The sequence below is a fragment of the Corythoichthys intestinalis genome, chromosome 13 (assembly GCF_030265065.1).
Source record: "Corythoichthys intestinalis isolate RoL2023-P3 chromosome 13, ASM3026506v1, whole genome shotgun sequence".
NCBI lineage: Eukaryota > Metazoa > Chordata > Actinopteri > Syngnathiformes > Syngnathidae > Corythoichthys > Corythoichthys intestinalis.
Genome location: NC_080407.1, coordinates 1748169 through 1764210, shown reverse-complemented (window position 1 = coordinate 1764210; position 16042 = coordinate 1748169). Strand labels below are relative to the sequence as shown.

Genomic DNA, 16042 nt, shown 5'->3' with positions numbered 1-16042 from the left:
TCTTTGTTATAAAGTGTGACATTTGTCTTTTCACATTTTGACAACAATTTTTAAAAAAATAAATGTCTTTCACAATGACACACAACAAAAAAATAAAAACAGTTCTCATTATAAATGTATAATCATTATTCATGGCAATAAGTTTAAAAAAAAAAAAAAACATATATATATATATATATATATATAATCCTCCTAAATGTTCAAAGCTACTTTTATTCAGGCAACATTTGTGTACTTCAAAGCAAACTGGGAACCATCTTGCTTAAGTATTGTTCATCGTCGTCCATCTTCATTACAACCTTCAATTGCTCGAGTGTCAATAGACACTCTTCACGCTGGGGTAGGTAACTTTTTCCAATCAATTAGCCGAGTGTCTGCTCATTGCAAATGAATACTCGACCCGCAAACTAGCTGAAATACAAAGTAAATGACGTCTGCTTGACTCTCTTTGATGTGTTTTGTAGGTTTTTGACAAAACAAATGCACATCGGTAGAACGACTCTGTAGGCCTGTAACGTAAATCGGACTACGTACTTTCATATACCGTAACAAAAGAGTCATGCTTTTCATATTTTGGAGCCTCACACATCCCTCCCGAAAGCTAAACGTCACATATTTCAATTTTTTTACACCGTGTACTACCATTGCGAACAGCGTTTAAAAACAACAAATATTTCAATCCAGTCGTATTTTTATCAGCAGGGTTCTCGCACCGTTTTGAAAGTGAAATTTAATGCTTTTTAAGATATTTGTAAGACCTTAAAAATATCATTAAGACAAAAACATGTTGGAACAATAAAAAACGAATTTTATTTCATTCGACCAGGTGTTTTTCTCCTTTCATGTGTGATTCGACTGTGTCCTAACCATAAGCGGATTTTAAGGGGGGGTCATTGCATGTAATTGACTTTCCTATATATTGAAATATAAGTTGTAAAGTAAGAAAACCGCAACAAAAATGAAAGAAATGAACAGAAAAACATTTTTTTATAACAGGTCGAAATTATTTTTCGAGCACCTTAGACAGTCATTTGCTTTGCATTTAATATAAAGTGTATATATATAAATTAGAGTAAAAAACATTTAAAACATTTTTTTCTCTAATTGAAAATATTTTTTTTGATTGAAGCAACTTTTGGGGGGATGGAATGATTTAGACACAAATGTCCGTATCATAATATTGCCCAAACACAAAAAGGATTGCTTCAATCAAAGAAAACTTTTTCAATTTAAAATTAAGTGTTCAAATGCAAATTTTTCTCAAATAATTTTTCTATGATTGAAAGTTTTCTTTTTTTAAAGTGTTTTTTTCTTTTTGAAAATCTATATTTTTTAAGCAACTTATTTTTTTGATTGAATTATAATAAGAAAAATGTCAAAGCCAAAATGTGACCCAAACACAAATCGACATTACTTTAATCAAAAAGTTGCTTCAATCAAAAAAAAACTTAACTTCAAAGAAAAAACTTAAAAATGAATCAAAGAAAAATTGACATGCATTTTTTTTTTTTTTTTGTTTCAAATTTATTTTTGCATCCAAACACATTTTTTTTTTTGATTGAAGTGTTGAAAATATACATTTTGATTGAAGCAACTTTTGGGGGGATTGAATGATTTAGACACAAATGTCCTAATCATAATATTGCCCAAACACAAAAAGGATGGCTTCAATCAAAGAAAACTTTTTCAATTTAAAATTAAGTGTTCAAATGCAAATTTTTCTCAAATCTTTTTTCGCATTCAAAAACTTTTTTCTATGATTGAAATTTTTCTTTTTTTTAAGTTTTTTTCTTTTTGAAAATCTATTTCTTTAAGCAACTTATTTTTTGATTGAATAATAATAAGAGAAATGTCCTAGTCAAAATCTGACCCAAACACAAATCTACATTACATCAATCAAAAAGTTGCTTCAATCCAAAAAAAAATTGACCTCAATCAAAGAAAAAACTTAAAAATTAATCAAAGAAAAATAGCTTTCACCTGCATCTTTTTTTAATTTTCAAATTTATTTTTACATTTAAACACATTTTTTTATTTTATTTAAGTATTGCCTAAGCAGCCTGATTTAGAATTCCCCTCAAGAATGATGGGGAACAAAAACGCTCATTGTCAACTTATTATTATAAATATTTTTGTAAATTAATGTTATTGCTGACACTGCGTTTTGGGGTGATCAACATGTTGTGCCCCCCGCCCCAAAAGTCAAACTCCGCCTATGGTCCTAACGAAAAAAAAGTATTTTTGCAGACTTTGCATTAGGAGTAGGAAAATCTGGATACAACACGATACGATTGGCGATGAAAGGCTCACGATGACGATCACACGAAATGGCGATACAACATTTATCATTACACGGGTCAGGAAATCATTCTACAAAACAAGTCATAAAAAGAAAAAAACAAGATCTTTTCATCCTTCTGCTGTGAATTGGAATGAGTTTATCAGTATTAGACGTGGGAGGGATGGCAGCGAATAGACGCCAAATCGGCCATTTACTTGGGACTACTTGGAGTACCAGAAATCTCTGGGATTTTTTAAACTGGAATTGAAATTTTCAATTTTAGGTGAGTTACAGTACTTTTATTGACCACAGGAGGGAGCCAGATCACCAAATTTGGAGAATCACCCTTTTGCGCTCAGAAAAAGCATTTATTCCTGAAATACGAACTCAGTGGCTGCCATTGACGATGATAGACGTCCAATCCACTTTGACTGGGGCGCCGATTCGATCCCTGCCAACCTTCCCTATCAAAGTGAATCAAACGTCTATCTTGTCTTTGGCAGTGAATGAATGAATAGTTGTTGTTTTTACTCTTGCAGGGATGTCATTCCAGAGTTTGTTAAGAGCCCCTGAAATCTAGGCCTTTTTAAATCTCGGTTAAAGACGCACTTTTTTAGACTGGCTTTTTCCCCCTGACTAGGGTAGCCCGGTTTTATTTCTCAATGGTTTTAATGTTTTCGTATTTTATCTGTTTTATTTGCTATTTTGACTTTCGTGATGCGTTGTTTTGTTTTTCATGTCATACATAGTATAGTACTTTCCTTCCTTTTATCTATCATGAACCATGTTTGACTTTGTTTTAAAGCACTTTGAGGGCCTTTCAGGTTTTTGTAAAGGCCTATAGAAATAAATTTGATTGGTTGAATTTGAAGAGTATTTTAATTTTTTTATGTCAAGGAATTGCTTCCCAACATAAGCTTTATATCAACATGTGAGAAGCATAACTCACTCACTCCCAGCCATTTTCACCGGAGCAAGGCCGTTTGCTCCCGGCCGTTTGACTGGATTTTGACTGATTTTTCAAGGCCCACAGAAAACTCTATTCTATTGCTATATAAACATGGAACCCACCGAAAGAAAGATTAGACTCTCTTTTTTCAGCAGGAAAAAAGTTAGTTCATACCTTTTTCCATTCTGTAGAAATCGGCATTTGAAAATAGCTTAGTTTGAGCAATTTTCCAATTTCTGATGAAAAATAGGGGAAATGAGCTTTTTGTGAAAGCATACATTTCAAACATAACTTTGACTTTACACAGCTATTTTTTGCTTTAGTTACATCCCGGACATCTGAATCAATGTTTTCCTTTTACAAAATAGCATAAACAACAAGGCAAATAGAGCTTTGATAGCAAAGTAACAATTTATTTACACATAACTAGCTGAGAGATGACGCTGTTGTCGCCGCGACAGCCGGGTAAACTTTTCCCTCATCGCCACCTGGCTCTGCGGGGTCTGCTCGGCGAACAGCACGGACTCGACGGCATCGTCCGCTGCACTGGTGGTCCCGGTCGTTCCGCTCGGTCGTCCCAACACCTGGCATCCCGGGCGTCCTCTAGGTTGTTCTCCGTTCGGTCGTCTTCCATCACCGCCCCGGCCGAGCGGCCCAGCCGTTCGTTGGCGTTGAATCGAGTTACGTGGCTTACCAAATGCGCTACTGCCATCCAGTGGCCAGTTTTATTGCTTTAAAATGGATTTTAAGCTCTGTGCTTTGGAGCTAAATTGAATCAGAACCCAGAGATGTTTCTTTTTAAAAAAAAGAAAAGAAAAAAAACACGTAAAAGACATAAATACGTCTTTGGGACACCGAAACAAAAATAGAACTTATTTATACGTTTTTGGGAGAAAATGAGTTAAGCTTTATTATTGTAAAAGTTTAATTGAAAATTCATAAGTCACACAGCTGTCTACGTACATCCTGGGGCGAGGGAGGGAGGCACTCTCAAGGGCAAAGCTATCCTTCAAAAGGTACAATGTAACATTTAATTTTTGATCGTTATTTTTTGCCTGTTAAGCCTGCTTTTTTTCTTACGGTATGATAATAGCTTTGCCACGTCAGAGCATTGTACTCTGTGTGTGTGATTGATGTTCCCCGTGTGATCGTAAGTAAACTTCTGGGGTGAGAGCCTTTTTCTTCTAAAAATTTTAATTGATATGCAAATTTTTCAGATGATGCGCCGTAATGATTTGCAAATGCAGGGGATGGAAAACACGGTACCTCCAGGTACTGGATCCTCCCAGGACACCCCCCCGTGGGCATATCAGTCCAGTTCCAGGCTCCTGCCCACGCAGGTGAAGGTCACCGCGACGGTGACGCCCGACCGCCTCAGTCATCAAATCGCCCCCAAGTACCCACCCGACGACGAAGGCTCTACCTGGTCTGCAGCCCACAATGCTTCCGCGAGATTCCTGCCTCCACTGCCAACCCCCCAAGCCGCGGACGTGGCTCCGGTCTCTTCCTATCACATTTGGAGGAATGACCATGTGGATATCTGCGACGAATTCCTGCTCGGCCTCTGCCCTCGTTCTGACTCGTGCGGGATGCACCACACGCCGTACCCATTCTTCTGGCAACTGTATAACAGCATCACGGACAGCTGGGTGTTCCTCAAGTCCAGCGCCCAACGGCTACTGGAACGAATGTACTGCAATGTCAACCAGGAGACCGTCATGCTCAAGCATGGGTAAGTCTGATTCTTGCGCGCCGATTACTGGTTTATGTCGGCGGTGTGGTCTCTAACGTTCCTCGGCAGCCGCGTTGTTTTCACCCTGAATCTGGAAGACATGGAGATCGTGGATTACTACGTCTACACTTCTGCCAGGCGACTGTACAACTCTGAGAATCGGCTCTGGAACCCGTATTTTCCCGCAGTGTGGCGAATCTACTGGTGGGACGACTATAATGATTGGGTGGAGTACAACGAGGTTTTTGTTCATTTTCTACCTACCACGTCTGAGGTTCCGGGTTATCAATTTTGTTTTCTTACTCAGTTACAGTATTGCAACAGATGTAAAGACGTTGATGTTTTCAGGAGGTGTCTGAACTACTCCGGGCCAAAATGGCCACCAAGGAGGTGGAGTGCTCCTTCACGGTGGATTCGCGAGTGTACAGGGTGGACTTCATCACCATGACGCAGTGCAACGTCCAGTCGGGCTTCGTTAGGGACATCCGCATTCGACCCTTATATCGTTCAATCGCAAGCCTTCACCCGCACCTCAAGTGAGTAACCGGTAGTGTTTCACCGATACCATTTTTTGGGCCCGCTACTGATACAGATACCTGGCTGTGCAGTATCGGCCGATACCACTCTGTTTGCAAAAGAAGAATATTTTATATATATATATATATATATAATATATTATACGTATAAGGGATGCAACGATACAGTTAAGTCAAGGCTTTGTACGATTTTCGATACAATTAGTTACAATGCTCTGAAACAGAAAATACAACTGTTTTTTTTTTTTTTTTTTTCCTCTCTAACAAGCAAAAATAACAGTGCCATAATATAAACAAGCATTTTAGTGCATAATATCTATGTGCTTACTTCTTACTGATCTGAAGAAATTTTGTATTTACTGTAAGTGTTGAGAACAATTGTCAAGTTCAAAAATAGATCCTTAGGTAGACATTGTAAAATTACCCCAAAATAAGGAGAGAAGATACTCAGTTTTCTTGGCCAAGGAGAGCAAAAGTGTGACTAGTGACAGTCACCAAAATTGATCTAAAGAAAAAAATCCTCCTTGGTATTTTATTTAGGGGTTTGTCCTAAAATGGGTGTCGCCCTAAGGGAGGGGGAGAGCAAGCTGGAGACACCCATGTGGTTTTCGATTGGATATCTGTGTGCATGTAGGTGGAACTAAGTAAATACACGTGTGTAGGCAAGGGCTCATGTAAACAATCATGTAAACATTCAAAATGACCCAGACACTTCAGTTATGCAACGCTGCGGCCATGGAAGATGTCCTCGGATGGAAAATTGTCCTCGAAGGTCTAGACGAAAGTCCAGACGCCAGGTGCTGAAGATGCCTCGGAAGGTCTAGTTACGCAATGATGCGGCCATGAAGCAAGGCAGTTGTCATCCCGACCCTCTTTTACTCTTTGTAACACTTAAGCATTATACTACAACCTGGTATAGCAAGCAATAATCATTTACTGGTTATATTAGTAAGGAAAATATGGCAATATGTATTATTTATGGTATATATGAGCACAAGCAAATATTCAATCAATCAAGCAAATATTTAATCAATCAAACCTCGATAATTACCTCAACAACAATCTTTACTGTTTGTAAAGTGGGGCACACTGCTGATTGCTGCAGCTCTCTCAGCAGCTATATTTACCATATTAGCAAAACATCCGAGTCCATCTGTAACGTGCTGAATTAACAGTATTTGCAGCATTATCTATAGGCACTGGTATGGATTGATTTGGCCTGCTTAACTTCCATTCAGTCATGGCGGTTTCTAATTCATCAATGTACTATATGGACTACGCGTCGCTCTGGGCTCACGCAGCTAATGGCATGGGATTTAATGTAGCACATCTAGGTTGCTATTTGATGATATCTAGTGTGTGCGCACGAGAGTTAGCATGGGATCTAACATAGGACATCTAGATTGCTATCTGATGATATCTAGTGTGCGCGCTGCGCCGCTTGAGTGTTTTGGTAACAGAAGTCACTTCTGCTCATTACTGCACAACACCAGCAAATGACAATCGACTTTCATAAACAGGACGAATTTGAAATACGTTAATCTTTCTGATCTCATCGGTACTAAAACAGTGGGCGTAAGCTTACGCATGCTAATCGTTTGTGAATGCCATGTTAGAAAAGGAGCGTAACATCGCGGATATGCAATGTAGTGAACATTCATAATATTAAGGACGAAGGTGTTATTTTCGTTTGGTAATTTCGAGACAAAGACCTACAGATGTCATGAATCGGGATTTGGGAAGTTAGCTCACTTGGGGAGGACAGCTCATTTGCGCTCAAGTGATGCCAGTAGATGGTATCGGCGCCCTAAATGTTGGTACTCGTCGATACCGATACCACCAATTCGGGCCGGATTGGCGCCCCCTGCCGATACTGGTATCGGTGCAACTTTAGTAACCGGGCTGGTTAAGTGCTTTATTTTAGGTTGATGGCTCTTCAACACCTCATATACAGGACAGGAGGCCAGATGGAGCCCCTCCAGGCTGTTGTCGATCCCAAGTTCAGCATGGTTCCGATGGAAGACACGTTAATAACCCCCTTTTGGCGTCTGGGTGTGGAGGCGGACAGTTGCCTAGTGGACGTTCCGGTCGGCACAGAGGCCTTCTTCAAAGTCCAGAAATTTTTTTACGATAGCCTGCCTGAGACTAAGGTGGATATCGTCGTCATCCAGCAGGTCCAAAACTTCCTGCATTGGGACAATTACCAAAGGTACAAAACATCTGCCGCTCTTGCCTTTAATCATACCTATGACAGATACTTTCAAATGGTCATCCTGCCACATTCTGCTTTGGTAGGAAGAAGAAGTCCATGGTGGCAAAGTACGCCGATTTAGACGTCTGTGTGGAGCGTCACCTTTTCCACGGTACTTCCATGGAGGCGGCTGAGAGCATTTGCCGCAACAACTTCGACCCACGCGTGACCCGCACCGACGGAAGGTCCTTGGGTTATGTTACTTACTTCTCACCCTCTGCCAGTGTGTCCCACGTGTTTGCTGTCAGGACGCCGCCCGACGGGCTGCGCCACATGTTCCTGGCCAAAGTCCTTGTGGGGAGGGTGTACTACCACCACACCCCGCCCCCGCCCGAGTGCATAATAGATTTCTACGACACCTGCGTGAACTGCGAGTCCAATCCAACTAAGTTTGCCATTTACAACAGCAGCCAGTGTTACCCGTCCTACCTCATCAGGTACAAAGATCTGGATGGCATTGTCGAGCTCTGAAGTCACCTGGAGTGATCTGTTCTGTCAGGACTTAGTTAGAAAGTCATGGCAAAGAAAACTTGTTCAGGCCCTTTTAAGGTTCCATTTTATTCAAGTCATTTACCAAACAAAAATAATGACCCTTTGTTTTTAAAAATGGGTAAGCTATTGTGGGATTGCTAGTTTCAATTTGTGCATAAATATTCCCTTTAATGTGATGTTTATGTTCACACTACAAAATTGCACTTTAGTTAAAAAGTATATTTTCCTTACACTACAGTTTTGTTTTTGTGAAGGAACAAATCTATTAAAATAGCTGTTGCTAAAAAGGATTTTCTGTTTGTTTTTTTTGGACAGGGAAGACAAAAATGTGATTTTTCTGATCTTGTTTTTTTAATTACAGTACGTATAATATGTGCAAGTTTGCATGCATGTCAACAAGTCATAAAAGCTATTCACAAAACGCAAAAGGTAAGAACAATGCACTTTCAATACAAAAGGATAATGATTGAAGATGTAGGGTGAGGCAGTTTTTCCTGAGAGCGGCATTGCTCCCCAAGTGAGCAAGTGGAGTCTTGAAGTCGATGTCCACCCGCTAATTGGCGGAGTCCGATTCATCCGCAGGCCATTTTGTGGTCGAAGCTGGATAAACAGATGGCGAAAGCCTGCAGGGCGCACATGGGGTAGTTGTAGTCCAGCGTGAAGATGTCCTCTGCCACTCGGCCAGACTGCATCACGATATAATCGGCTGAAGCGGGAGAAATAAAGGGTCGCTCGGCAAGCAGAGGATGAAGACATCTGTCTGGGATCTCGGATACTTACGGTCGTCGTCGTGGACGATCTGGAAGTTCTTGACGGAGGCGTGAGTGACGCGTCCGTAGAAGTTGAGCACGTAGGACTGCGTGTCGTCGTTCCACGCCGGCGCCTTGTTGTGAAGCTCGATCAGGCTGTCCATGGAGTGACTCTCCCAGCGGCTCAGCAGGCTCTCCTGCTCCTGAGATGACAAGTTGGGGGGGAGGGCGGGGGACGGAACCATAGGCGGAGTTTGACTTTTGGGGTAGGGCGGCACAACATGTTGATGACCCCGAAATGCAGTGTCAGCAATAAAATTACAAGAATATTTATAATACTTTGACATTTTTTTTTGTTTCCCATCATTCTTGAGGGGAATTCTAAATCAGGCTGCTTAGGCAATACTTTTCGCCAAGATGGTCATCCATTGAATATGGTACGCTCGCCGGTGTCGTGCCAATATAGTTACCCCAGTCAAAAATTGTATCCCCTGGGCGGAGCCATATGGAGGTAGATTTGTGTCTTGATTATTCAACCCAAAAAAATGTCGCTTCAATTTTAAAAAATGCATTAGAATGCAAAAATACATTTCAAACAAAAAAATGCGTGTGAAAGCTATTTTTCTTAGATTTTTTTTTTTTTTATAATGTTGATTTGTTTTTGGGCCAAATTTTGGCTAGAACATTCATTCATTTTCCATGCCGCTTTTCCTCACGAGGGTCGCGGAGGTGCTGGAGCCTATCTCAGCTATCTACGGGCAGTAGGCAGGGCACACCCTGAACTGGTTGCCAGCCAATTGCAGATTGAATGAATTTTGTTTTTAATTATTCGGACAAAAAATAAGTTGCTTCAAAAAAATATAGATTTTAAAAACACTTCAATCAAAAAAAGAAAACTCAATCATAGAAAAAGTTTTTGAAGGCAAAAAAATATTTGAGATTGAAAAATTTGCATTTGAACACAATTTTTCATCGAAAACGTTTTCTTTGAAGCAGTCCTTTTTGTGTTTGGGCCATATTATGATTAGGACATTTGTATTTAAATCATTCAATCCCCCAAAAAGTTGCTTCAGTGCAAAAAAATTTTTTGGTTCAAGAAAAAAATCATTAAAAAAATTTTTTTTCAAAAAATTTTTTTCAATTATATGCAAAGCAAATGACCGAATAAGGTGCTCAAAAAATAATTTTGACCCATTATAGAAATATATATTTTTGTTCATTTTATCCATTTTTGTGCAGTTTTATTGCTTTTCAACTTTATATATATATTAGTAGGGCTGTCAAACTATTAAAATTTTTAATCGAGTTAATTACAGCTTAAAAACTAATTATTCGTAATTAATCGCAATTCAAACCATCTGTAAAATATGCCATATTCTGTAAATTATTGTTGGAATGGAAAGATAAGACACAAGATGGATATATATACATTCAACATAGGGTACATACAGTGGGGAGAACAAGTATTTGATACACACACCAAATGTAAGTACTGTATTTGTTTATTGTAACAATAAATCAAGATGGCATTAACATTATTAACATTCTGTTAAAGCGATCCATGGATAGAAAGACTTGTAGTTTTTAAAAGATAAATGTTAGTACAAGTTATAGAAATTTTATATTAAAACCCCTCTTAATGTTTTCGTTTTAATAAAATTTGTAAAATTTTCAATCAAAAAATAAACTAGTAGCCCGCCATGGTTGATGTCAATAATTACACAATGCTTATGGGTATAAGCCCATAAAATCAGTCGCACCCAAGCGCCAGCAGAGGGCGACAAAATCCAAAAAAAACACAAGTAACAAGTTGGCATTGCACTGTGCTGTCATTTTAATCTGTTTGAGCGGGGCATGTACGTTAATTGCGTCAAATATTTTAATGTGATTAAAAAATTAATTACCGCCCGTTAACGCGATAATTTTGACAGCCCTAATATATAGGAAAGTCAATTACATGCAATGACACTTTTCGGACACCGGGGGGGCCTGCCCCCCATAAAATCCACTTATGGATGGAACATCAACCAAATTGACAGTTGCCTCTTGTACTCGACTTACGGATACCAGACTAGCTGATTAGACTCAACAGTGGTGTTGTAGTCACACGCCACTGGTGCTTTGACCACCGTTTACTGGTTCAGAGACCACAAATCTCTGGTGTGGTCATCACAACTACCTGACCACAAGGCCCTGGGTTCAGTCACCAGAGGCCCTTGAAGTCACGATCACGGTTCCCCAGTGTAGACCTGGGAACCCTTGTTGGATCACCACACAGGCCTGGTGTACCTAGTGCAGCGACCATGGACCCCGGCGTGAAATTTCGGCTGCCATTTTACGGTAAAAGCCAGCAAACTCTCCTTGCTGTTGATAGTAACAAACTGTCATAGTGTGATGACTCACATTGTGGGGGCACACGGGCACTCGCTCAAAGTTGTCACCCATTCCCGGTATGATAACTGTCATCTTGCGCGGGCCCTTGATCCCCATTAAGTTGGTTTCCTGGCAGGCAGTAGGGAGAAGGCCTATGAAGGACTGAGAGATGGTGAACGGCGCTTGTTTTTTCTTCCGTCACTCACATAGTGGATGGCAGCAAGCTCCTGTCGAGTGCTGCTGCCCTCCGTGGCGGGTTGGTTCTTGAAAGGGTTGGCGCCGTTGTTGTACACGGTGAATTTAGTGCCGAAAAGATTGGACCTGGCATGGAGAAACGCCTTAAACACCTTGACGTATCAAGTGTTGGTCTTTCGATTATTACCTCAGTTTGCCAATGAAGCTCTCGCCCTCTCGTGAGAGATCGGTGGGGTCTACTGAAATGAGGTAGTGGGCTGTCTTGCTATACTTCCTCTTCCTCCCTGCCAACAAGAAGACCTGATGGGGAAATTGAGGAAATCAATCAAGGACTACGTCTCAGACCAGTTGTGAGATGGCCTTACCTTTTTGCCGTCCTCCTTCTCCATGTGCATGTAGTAGGTGGGGTAGAAGTTGCGGTCCATGCCTTTGTTGTCACGTGTGATGCGGCATCTAACCGTGGTACCGCGAGGAGCTGGAAGTAACACGAACTCCTCCAAGTTGGACACTTCTAGGTGTGACGAGCTCCTGGATAAGGGCGAGCTGCTGGCGACTGTCTCCTATAGAGAGTGGGCGTAAAATTTGGTGAGATGCGGCACTTAAGATGCCAAGCCTCACCAGAGAGCCGACTCACTGGACCCTTGGTGCTGGTGGCGGAGCCGGGCCTAGTGGCCTCTTCGTTGGGCGTCGGGGATTCCGGCCGCTCTTCGTCATTGTCCTCACTGGATTCATCAAAGTTCATACTGCCTGACAAACCTGGACAAGGACATTTTTACTCCACGAACAACTCTTAAAATAAAAAGTCTTGTTTCGTCACCTTGTTTCCGCAATAGTTCATGAATGTCCGTCTTGGGATGATGCACGATCTCCGCGTCTCCAGCCTTCGCCGCGTCCCCTGCGGCCACATTGGGGGAGGGAGGCGGGGGAGGGCGAGCCTTAGACTTAGCTATAGTGTGGCCCTGGGACTGATTCACGGACACAATCTGAACTTCTGTGCCCTTTTTAGGAGATTTGGATCCGTGGTAGGCTGTCGAAACACTAATACCTACAGAATGTACAAAAACGCGAGTTACAATCTGAGAGTTTCGTTCCTGGTCTTTTGCCGTCTGACCATCCACGATGATTTCATTGGTGTTGACGAGATGCGAATCCACAGGCGGCGCCTGGTCTTTCTCCTGCCGCGTGTGGGTCCGCCGGGGCCGGGCCTCCGTGTTGGGCTGAACCATTAGCGGTTCCTGGCGCTTCCGCCGCTGCTTCTGCTCCAGCAAGGACCTCTGCGACAGGCCCGGTGATGACTGACGCTCCAAAGTGATTCACAGCTTGACGTTGAAGCACCGCCTACCTGTTTTTCTAGCTTCTGTTGCATGATGCTGTTGGGGTCATCGAATCCACTGCTGAGATGGGAATGGATTGAGAACCATAAAATAGCTTTCACAAAAGTCTCTGAATCTACCAGACAAGTGAGTGCGACTCCCAGAAGTTCAGGACTAAATGCCCCAGGGGCGCGGTTGGGGACCTAGGGCCTTGCGTTGCTTGGCTACAGCAAGGGAGTGAGGACTTTGGGGCGAGCTCTTCTGTGGGAATAAGTCTACTTGTTTCATATGACAAATATTTCATGTGTGTCTGAATGCTTAGAAGCCATCGTTGAATGACTTGTACTAAAGTAGCTCATCTTCCAGTGACACACAGCAGGTGTCAGTGACGGTGTGAATTGGGGGTGCGTTTACCTTGTCGTTGTAGAACTGGACACGAAGCTGGCGGCGCTGGAAGGCCTTAAAGGGGCAGTTTGCCAAAGAGATAAGTAGAGAGAAAAGAGTTTAGTGCGGCGATTCTCGACTCTTGTTCGCCGTAGTGCATCAATACGTATTTTACCAGCCTTTTGTAACCGTAGTGATTGTGCTGACAGCAATGTTTCTCTGTAATTTGCATTAGCATAATTAACATAGTCTTAACTAGAGATATCCCGATCGATCGGGTCCGATCACGTCATTTAAGTATCGGAATCGGCAAAAAAATATCGGCCATGCCTTTTTTTTAAATATGTATATATTTTTTTAATTAAATCGTTTTCTAATTGTATTTAAAGTTACAGACATAATGTATTACACTCATCCAGAGTCTTTCGTTAAGGCTTAAGGTAGGGTTATCAAATGTATCCCGATAACGGTGGTAATTAATTTTTTAAAAAATGTATCACATTAAAATATTTACGCAATTAATGCATGCACTGCACGACCCACTCACGCATTGTCGTGCTCAATCTGTAATGGCGACGTTTTTCCTATATGGAAGGATAAAAGGCAGCGTAAAATGAGTAGAGTGAATTTTGACAGCCTTTGGAGCCTTTTTTTAATTGGCTAAAGCCTTACAATCCCTCTCCCTACAATTAGATATATCATGGGAAGCTATGTGGGGTAGCAAGATAGCAATTGATCTTTTCGTAACACCTTATGTTATTTCCCAACGCAGAGAAGATATATCAACTGGTAGCACTACGCACAGTCATGGTTCCACTTCCCATCATGCATTTGGGCATGGCTACAGTATAATTTACTGAAAGCTCAACAAATACACTAGATGGCAATATCTAGTCACAATATACAAAGTCACAAGTCTTTCTATTCATGGATCCCTCTCACAGAAAGAATGTTAATAATGTAAATGCCATCTTGAGGATTTATTGTCATAATAAACAAATACAGTACTTATGTACTGCATGTTGAACGCATATATTCGTCAGAGTTTTATTCATTTTTTTCTTAATGCATTGCCAAAATGTATATGAAAGGGAAAAATTATCGGGAATGATTGGAATTGAATCGGGAGCAAAAAAAAAAGCAATCGGGTCGGGAAATATCGGGATCGGCAGATACTCAAACTAAAACGATCGGGATCAGATCAGGAGCAAAAAAACATGATCGGAACAACCCTAGTCTTAACATGTTGATGTCAAAGTTCTCCAATTCGAGGGAGCACAAACGAACCGCCATTCAATTGGCAAAGTGAAGATTTCTATATGTGTCTAGGAATGCATTTCTTTGTCAGAAAGTTTTTGTTCAATGATCACTGTGGACGGCTCAGAAGTGAATTCAAATTTAAGTTAAATAATATTTCCGGACCCAGTTTTAGAGCCAAAGCTACAGCTGATCTACAAAGATTTGCACGTCTAACCTGTACGACCAGCGACTGTAGACGGGCCGAGATTCCATCCTGACTTGAAACGACGCTCATTCCTGTGATGCCAACTCGTAATGTGCGGTGCTAAGGGGAGTGACTGGCTCAAGAGGTGGCGGAGGGTTGCCATGACATCCATGCGATGCACCGGCAATCCATTAGGAGGGAAAACCCCGAGGTGTGCGTGCTCTCCAGGGAAGTATACTTTCATAAGACTTTTTCACTTCCATCACATCCATTTTTTCCATTTTTTTTTACACATGGCTCATTACTTTTGCCGTCTCAAAATGTATATCTTGTTACTAGGAGACGAGCATCCTTCTGTTTCTGTAAGAGTGACAATCGCCAAAGACCTGAATGTGTGTTTATGTATGTGTCTTCAGAGACGAGGTGACACACAAGTCAACTGATGAGGACGCATGGGGCTCACCGGCGGGAGTAATTGCATGGAAAAAAAGCAGTAATAAGTATGTGGCATCTGTATACACAGTCATCATGTCAAATCACACGGCAACAATATAAGGGTAATACGCAAATGCCACGATGAAATAATACATTTTTAAGATCCAAACATCAATTTCTTGCCCCATGCTGACTACTAAATGGGGGAATGATGCACTTTGGCCCGCTTTTAAACTCAATGACAACAAAAATGCCCTTGTGCAAGTCGTTAAAGTTGATTATTCGGAGAGTTTGTTTTTTTTTTATCGGAGAGGGGTTTTTTTTACCTTATTTGATGACATTACTTCACAAGAATGCAGTTGAAAACTCGATCCGCACATCGGGCGAGCGGGTTCAAACATGCATCAAGTATCTTTCTTTCCTTTTAGCGACTCGTTCAAGGGCGATGCAATGCACGCAAGACGGTATTTGTGTGTTTATTGATGGACGCTTTTGGTTTATCAACGTAAGTTCCTAAAATTTGCTGATCGCCACGTAACGTTATATACGTTAGCCCGTAGCATTAGCCCAAGTCGTCTTTTGACTCGCCTCAAAAGTTACGATCTGCTCCGTTCTTCACCTGATAAAAACACTGTCACCTTGGCGACTCGCCTCTTGCTCAGAAAACGCATAAAAAGTTATGAAAAGTGAGAGCGGTGCGTTTTCTTCTTACCTGAGGCTGTAATAACTCATGTTTATCCGCCGTTGCTAAGGACTACCTTTCTGCGTTCCTTTTTTTCACCGAGGAGCAACTTTGTCCATAGTTACGAAACGTGCCAACAAGGTGCGCCCTCATTGGCTGACTGCTCAGCTAGGCTTCGCCTGACTGGTGGACGCCTACGAGGAGCCGCATGTTGTTAGTATGCGCG

General features: G+C 41.4%; 2 protein-coding genes across 8 annotated transcripts; one reads left to right on the top strand and one right to left on the bottom strand.

Annotated features, from left to right (window-relative positions):
* The first annotated feature begins 230 nt into the window (after positions 1 to 230).
* Positions 231 to 8534, top strand: LOC130929293 (protein mono-ADP-ribosyltransferase TIPARP-like). Its single transcript, XM_057856390.1, has 6 exons — positions 231 to 340; positions 4448 to 4962; positions 5032 to 5203; positions 5311 to 5498; positions 7453 to 7707; positions 7794 to 8534. The coding sequence occupies exons 2-6, from the start codon at positions 4448 to 4450 to the stop codon at positions 8218 to 8220; spliced, it is 1557 nt and encodes a 518-aa protein (XP_057712373.1). The 5' UTR covers positions 231 to 340; the 3' UTR covers positions 8221 to 8534.
* On the bottom strand, positions 8255 to 15920 carry tulp3 (TUB like protein 3). Of its 7 annotated transcripts, XM_057856389.1 has the most exons (12): positions 14730 to 15906; positions 13286 to 13330; positions 12901 to 12952; positions 12670 to 12832; positions 12376 to 12603; positions 12193 to 12314; positions 11924 to 12118; positions 11746 to 11858; positions 11570 to 11684; positions 11394 to 11492; positions 9022 to 9193; positions 8657 to 8947 (listed from the first exon to the last, which is right to left on the bottom strand). In XM_057856389.1, exons 1-12 carry the CDS (start codon positions 14765 to 14767, stop codon positions 8814 to 8816), a joined length of 1476 nt encoding a protein of 491 aa, XP_057712372.1. In that variant the 5' UTR covers positions 14768 to 15906; the 3' UTR covers positions 8657 to 8813. The 7 variants fall into 7 exon arrangements, with proteins under 7 accessions (XP_057712365.1, XP_057712366.1, XP_057712369.1 ...); XM_057856382.1 differs by having other exon boundaries at positions 8255 to 8927; positions 12376 to 12832; XM_057856383.1 differs by having other exon boundaries at positions 8256 to 8927; positions 12376 to 12832; positions 15847 to 15920.
* Positions 15921 to 16042: the final 122 nt, after the last annotated feature.

What these genes read in the sequence shown, in the direction of transcription:
- LOC130929293 (XM_057856390.1), top strand. Translation starts at nt 4,448, where the DNA reads ATGATGCGCCGTAATGATTTGCAAATGCAGGGGATGGAAAACACGGTA. An exon ending in ATTGGGTGGAGTACAACGAG is followed by an intron (nt 5,204 to 5,310) that starts GTTTTTGTTCAT and finishes TGATGTTTTCAG; the next exon opens with GAGGTGTCTGAACTACTCCG. An exon ending in AGCCTTCACCCGCACCTCAA is followed by an intron (nt 5,499 to 7,452) that starts GTGAGTAACCGG and finishes CCTCATATACAG; the next exon opens with GACAGGAGGCCAGATGGAGC.
- tulp3 (XM_057856382.1), bottom strand. Translation starts at nt 14,767, where the DNA reads ATGGAATCTCGGCCCGTCTACAGTCGCTGGTCGTACAG. An exon ending in TGCCCGTGTGCCCCCACAAT is followed by an intron (nt 9,194 to 11,393) that starts GTGAGTCATCAC and finishes TTGTCATCTCAG; the next exon opens with GAGCAGGAGAGCCTGCTGAG. An exon ending in GATCGTCCACGACGACGACC is followed by an intron (nt 8,928 to 9,021) that starts GTAAGTATCCGA and finishes ATCGTGATGCAG; the next exon opens with TCTGGCCGAGTGGCAGAGGA.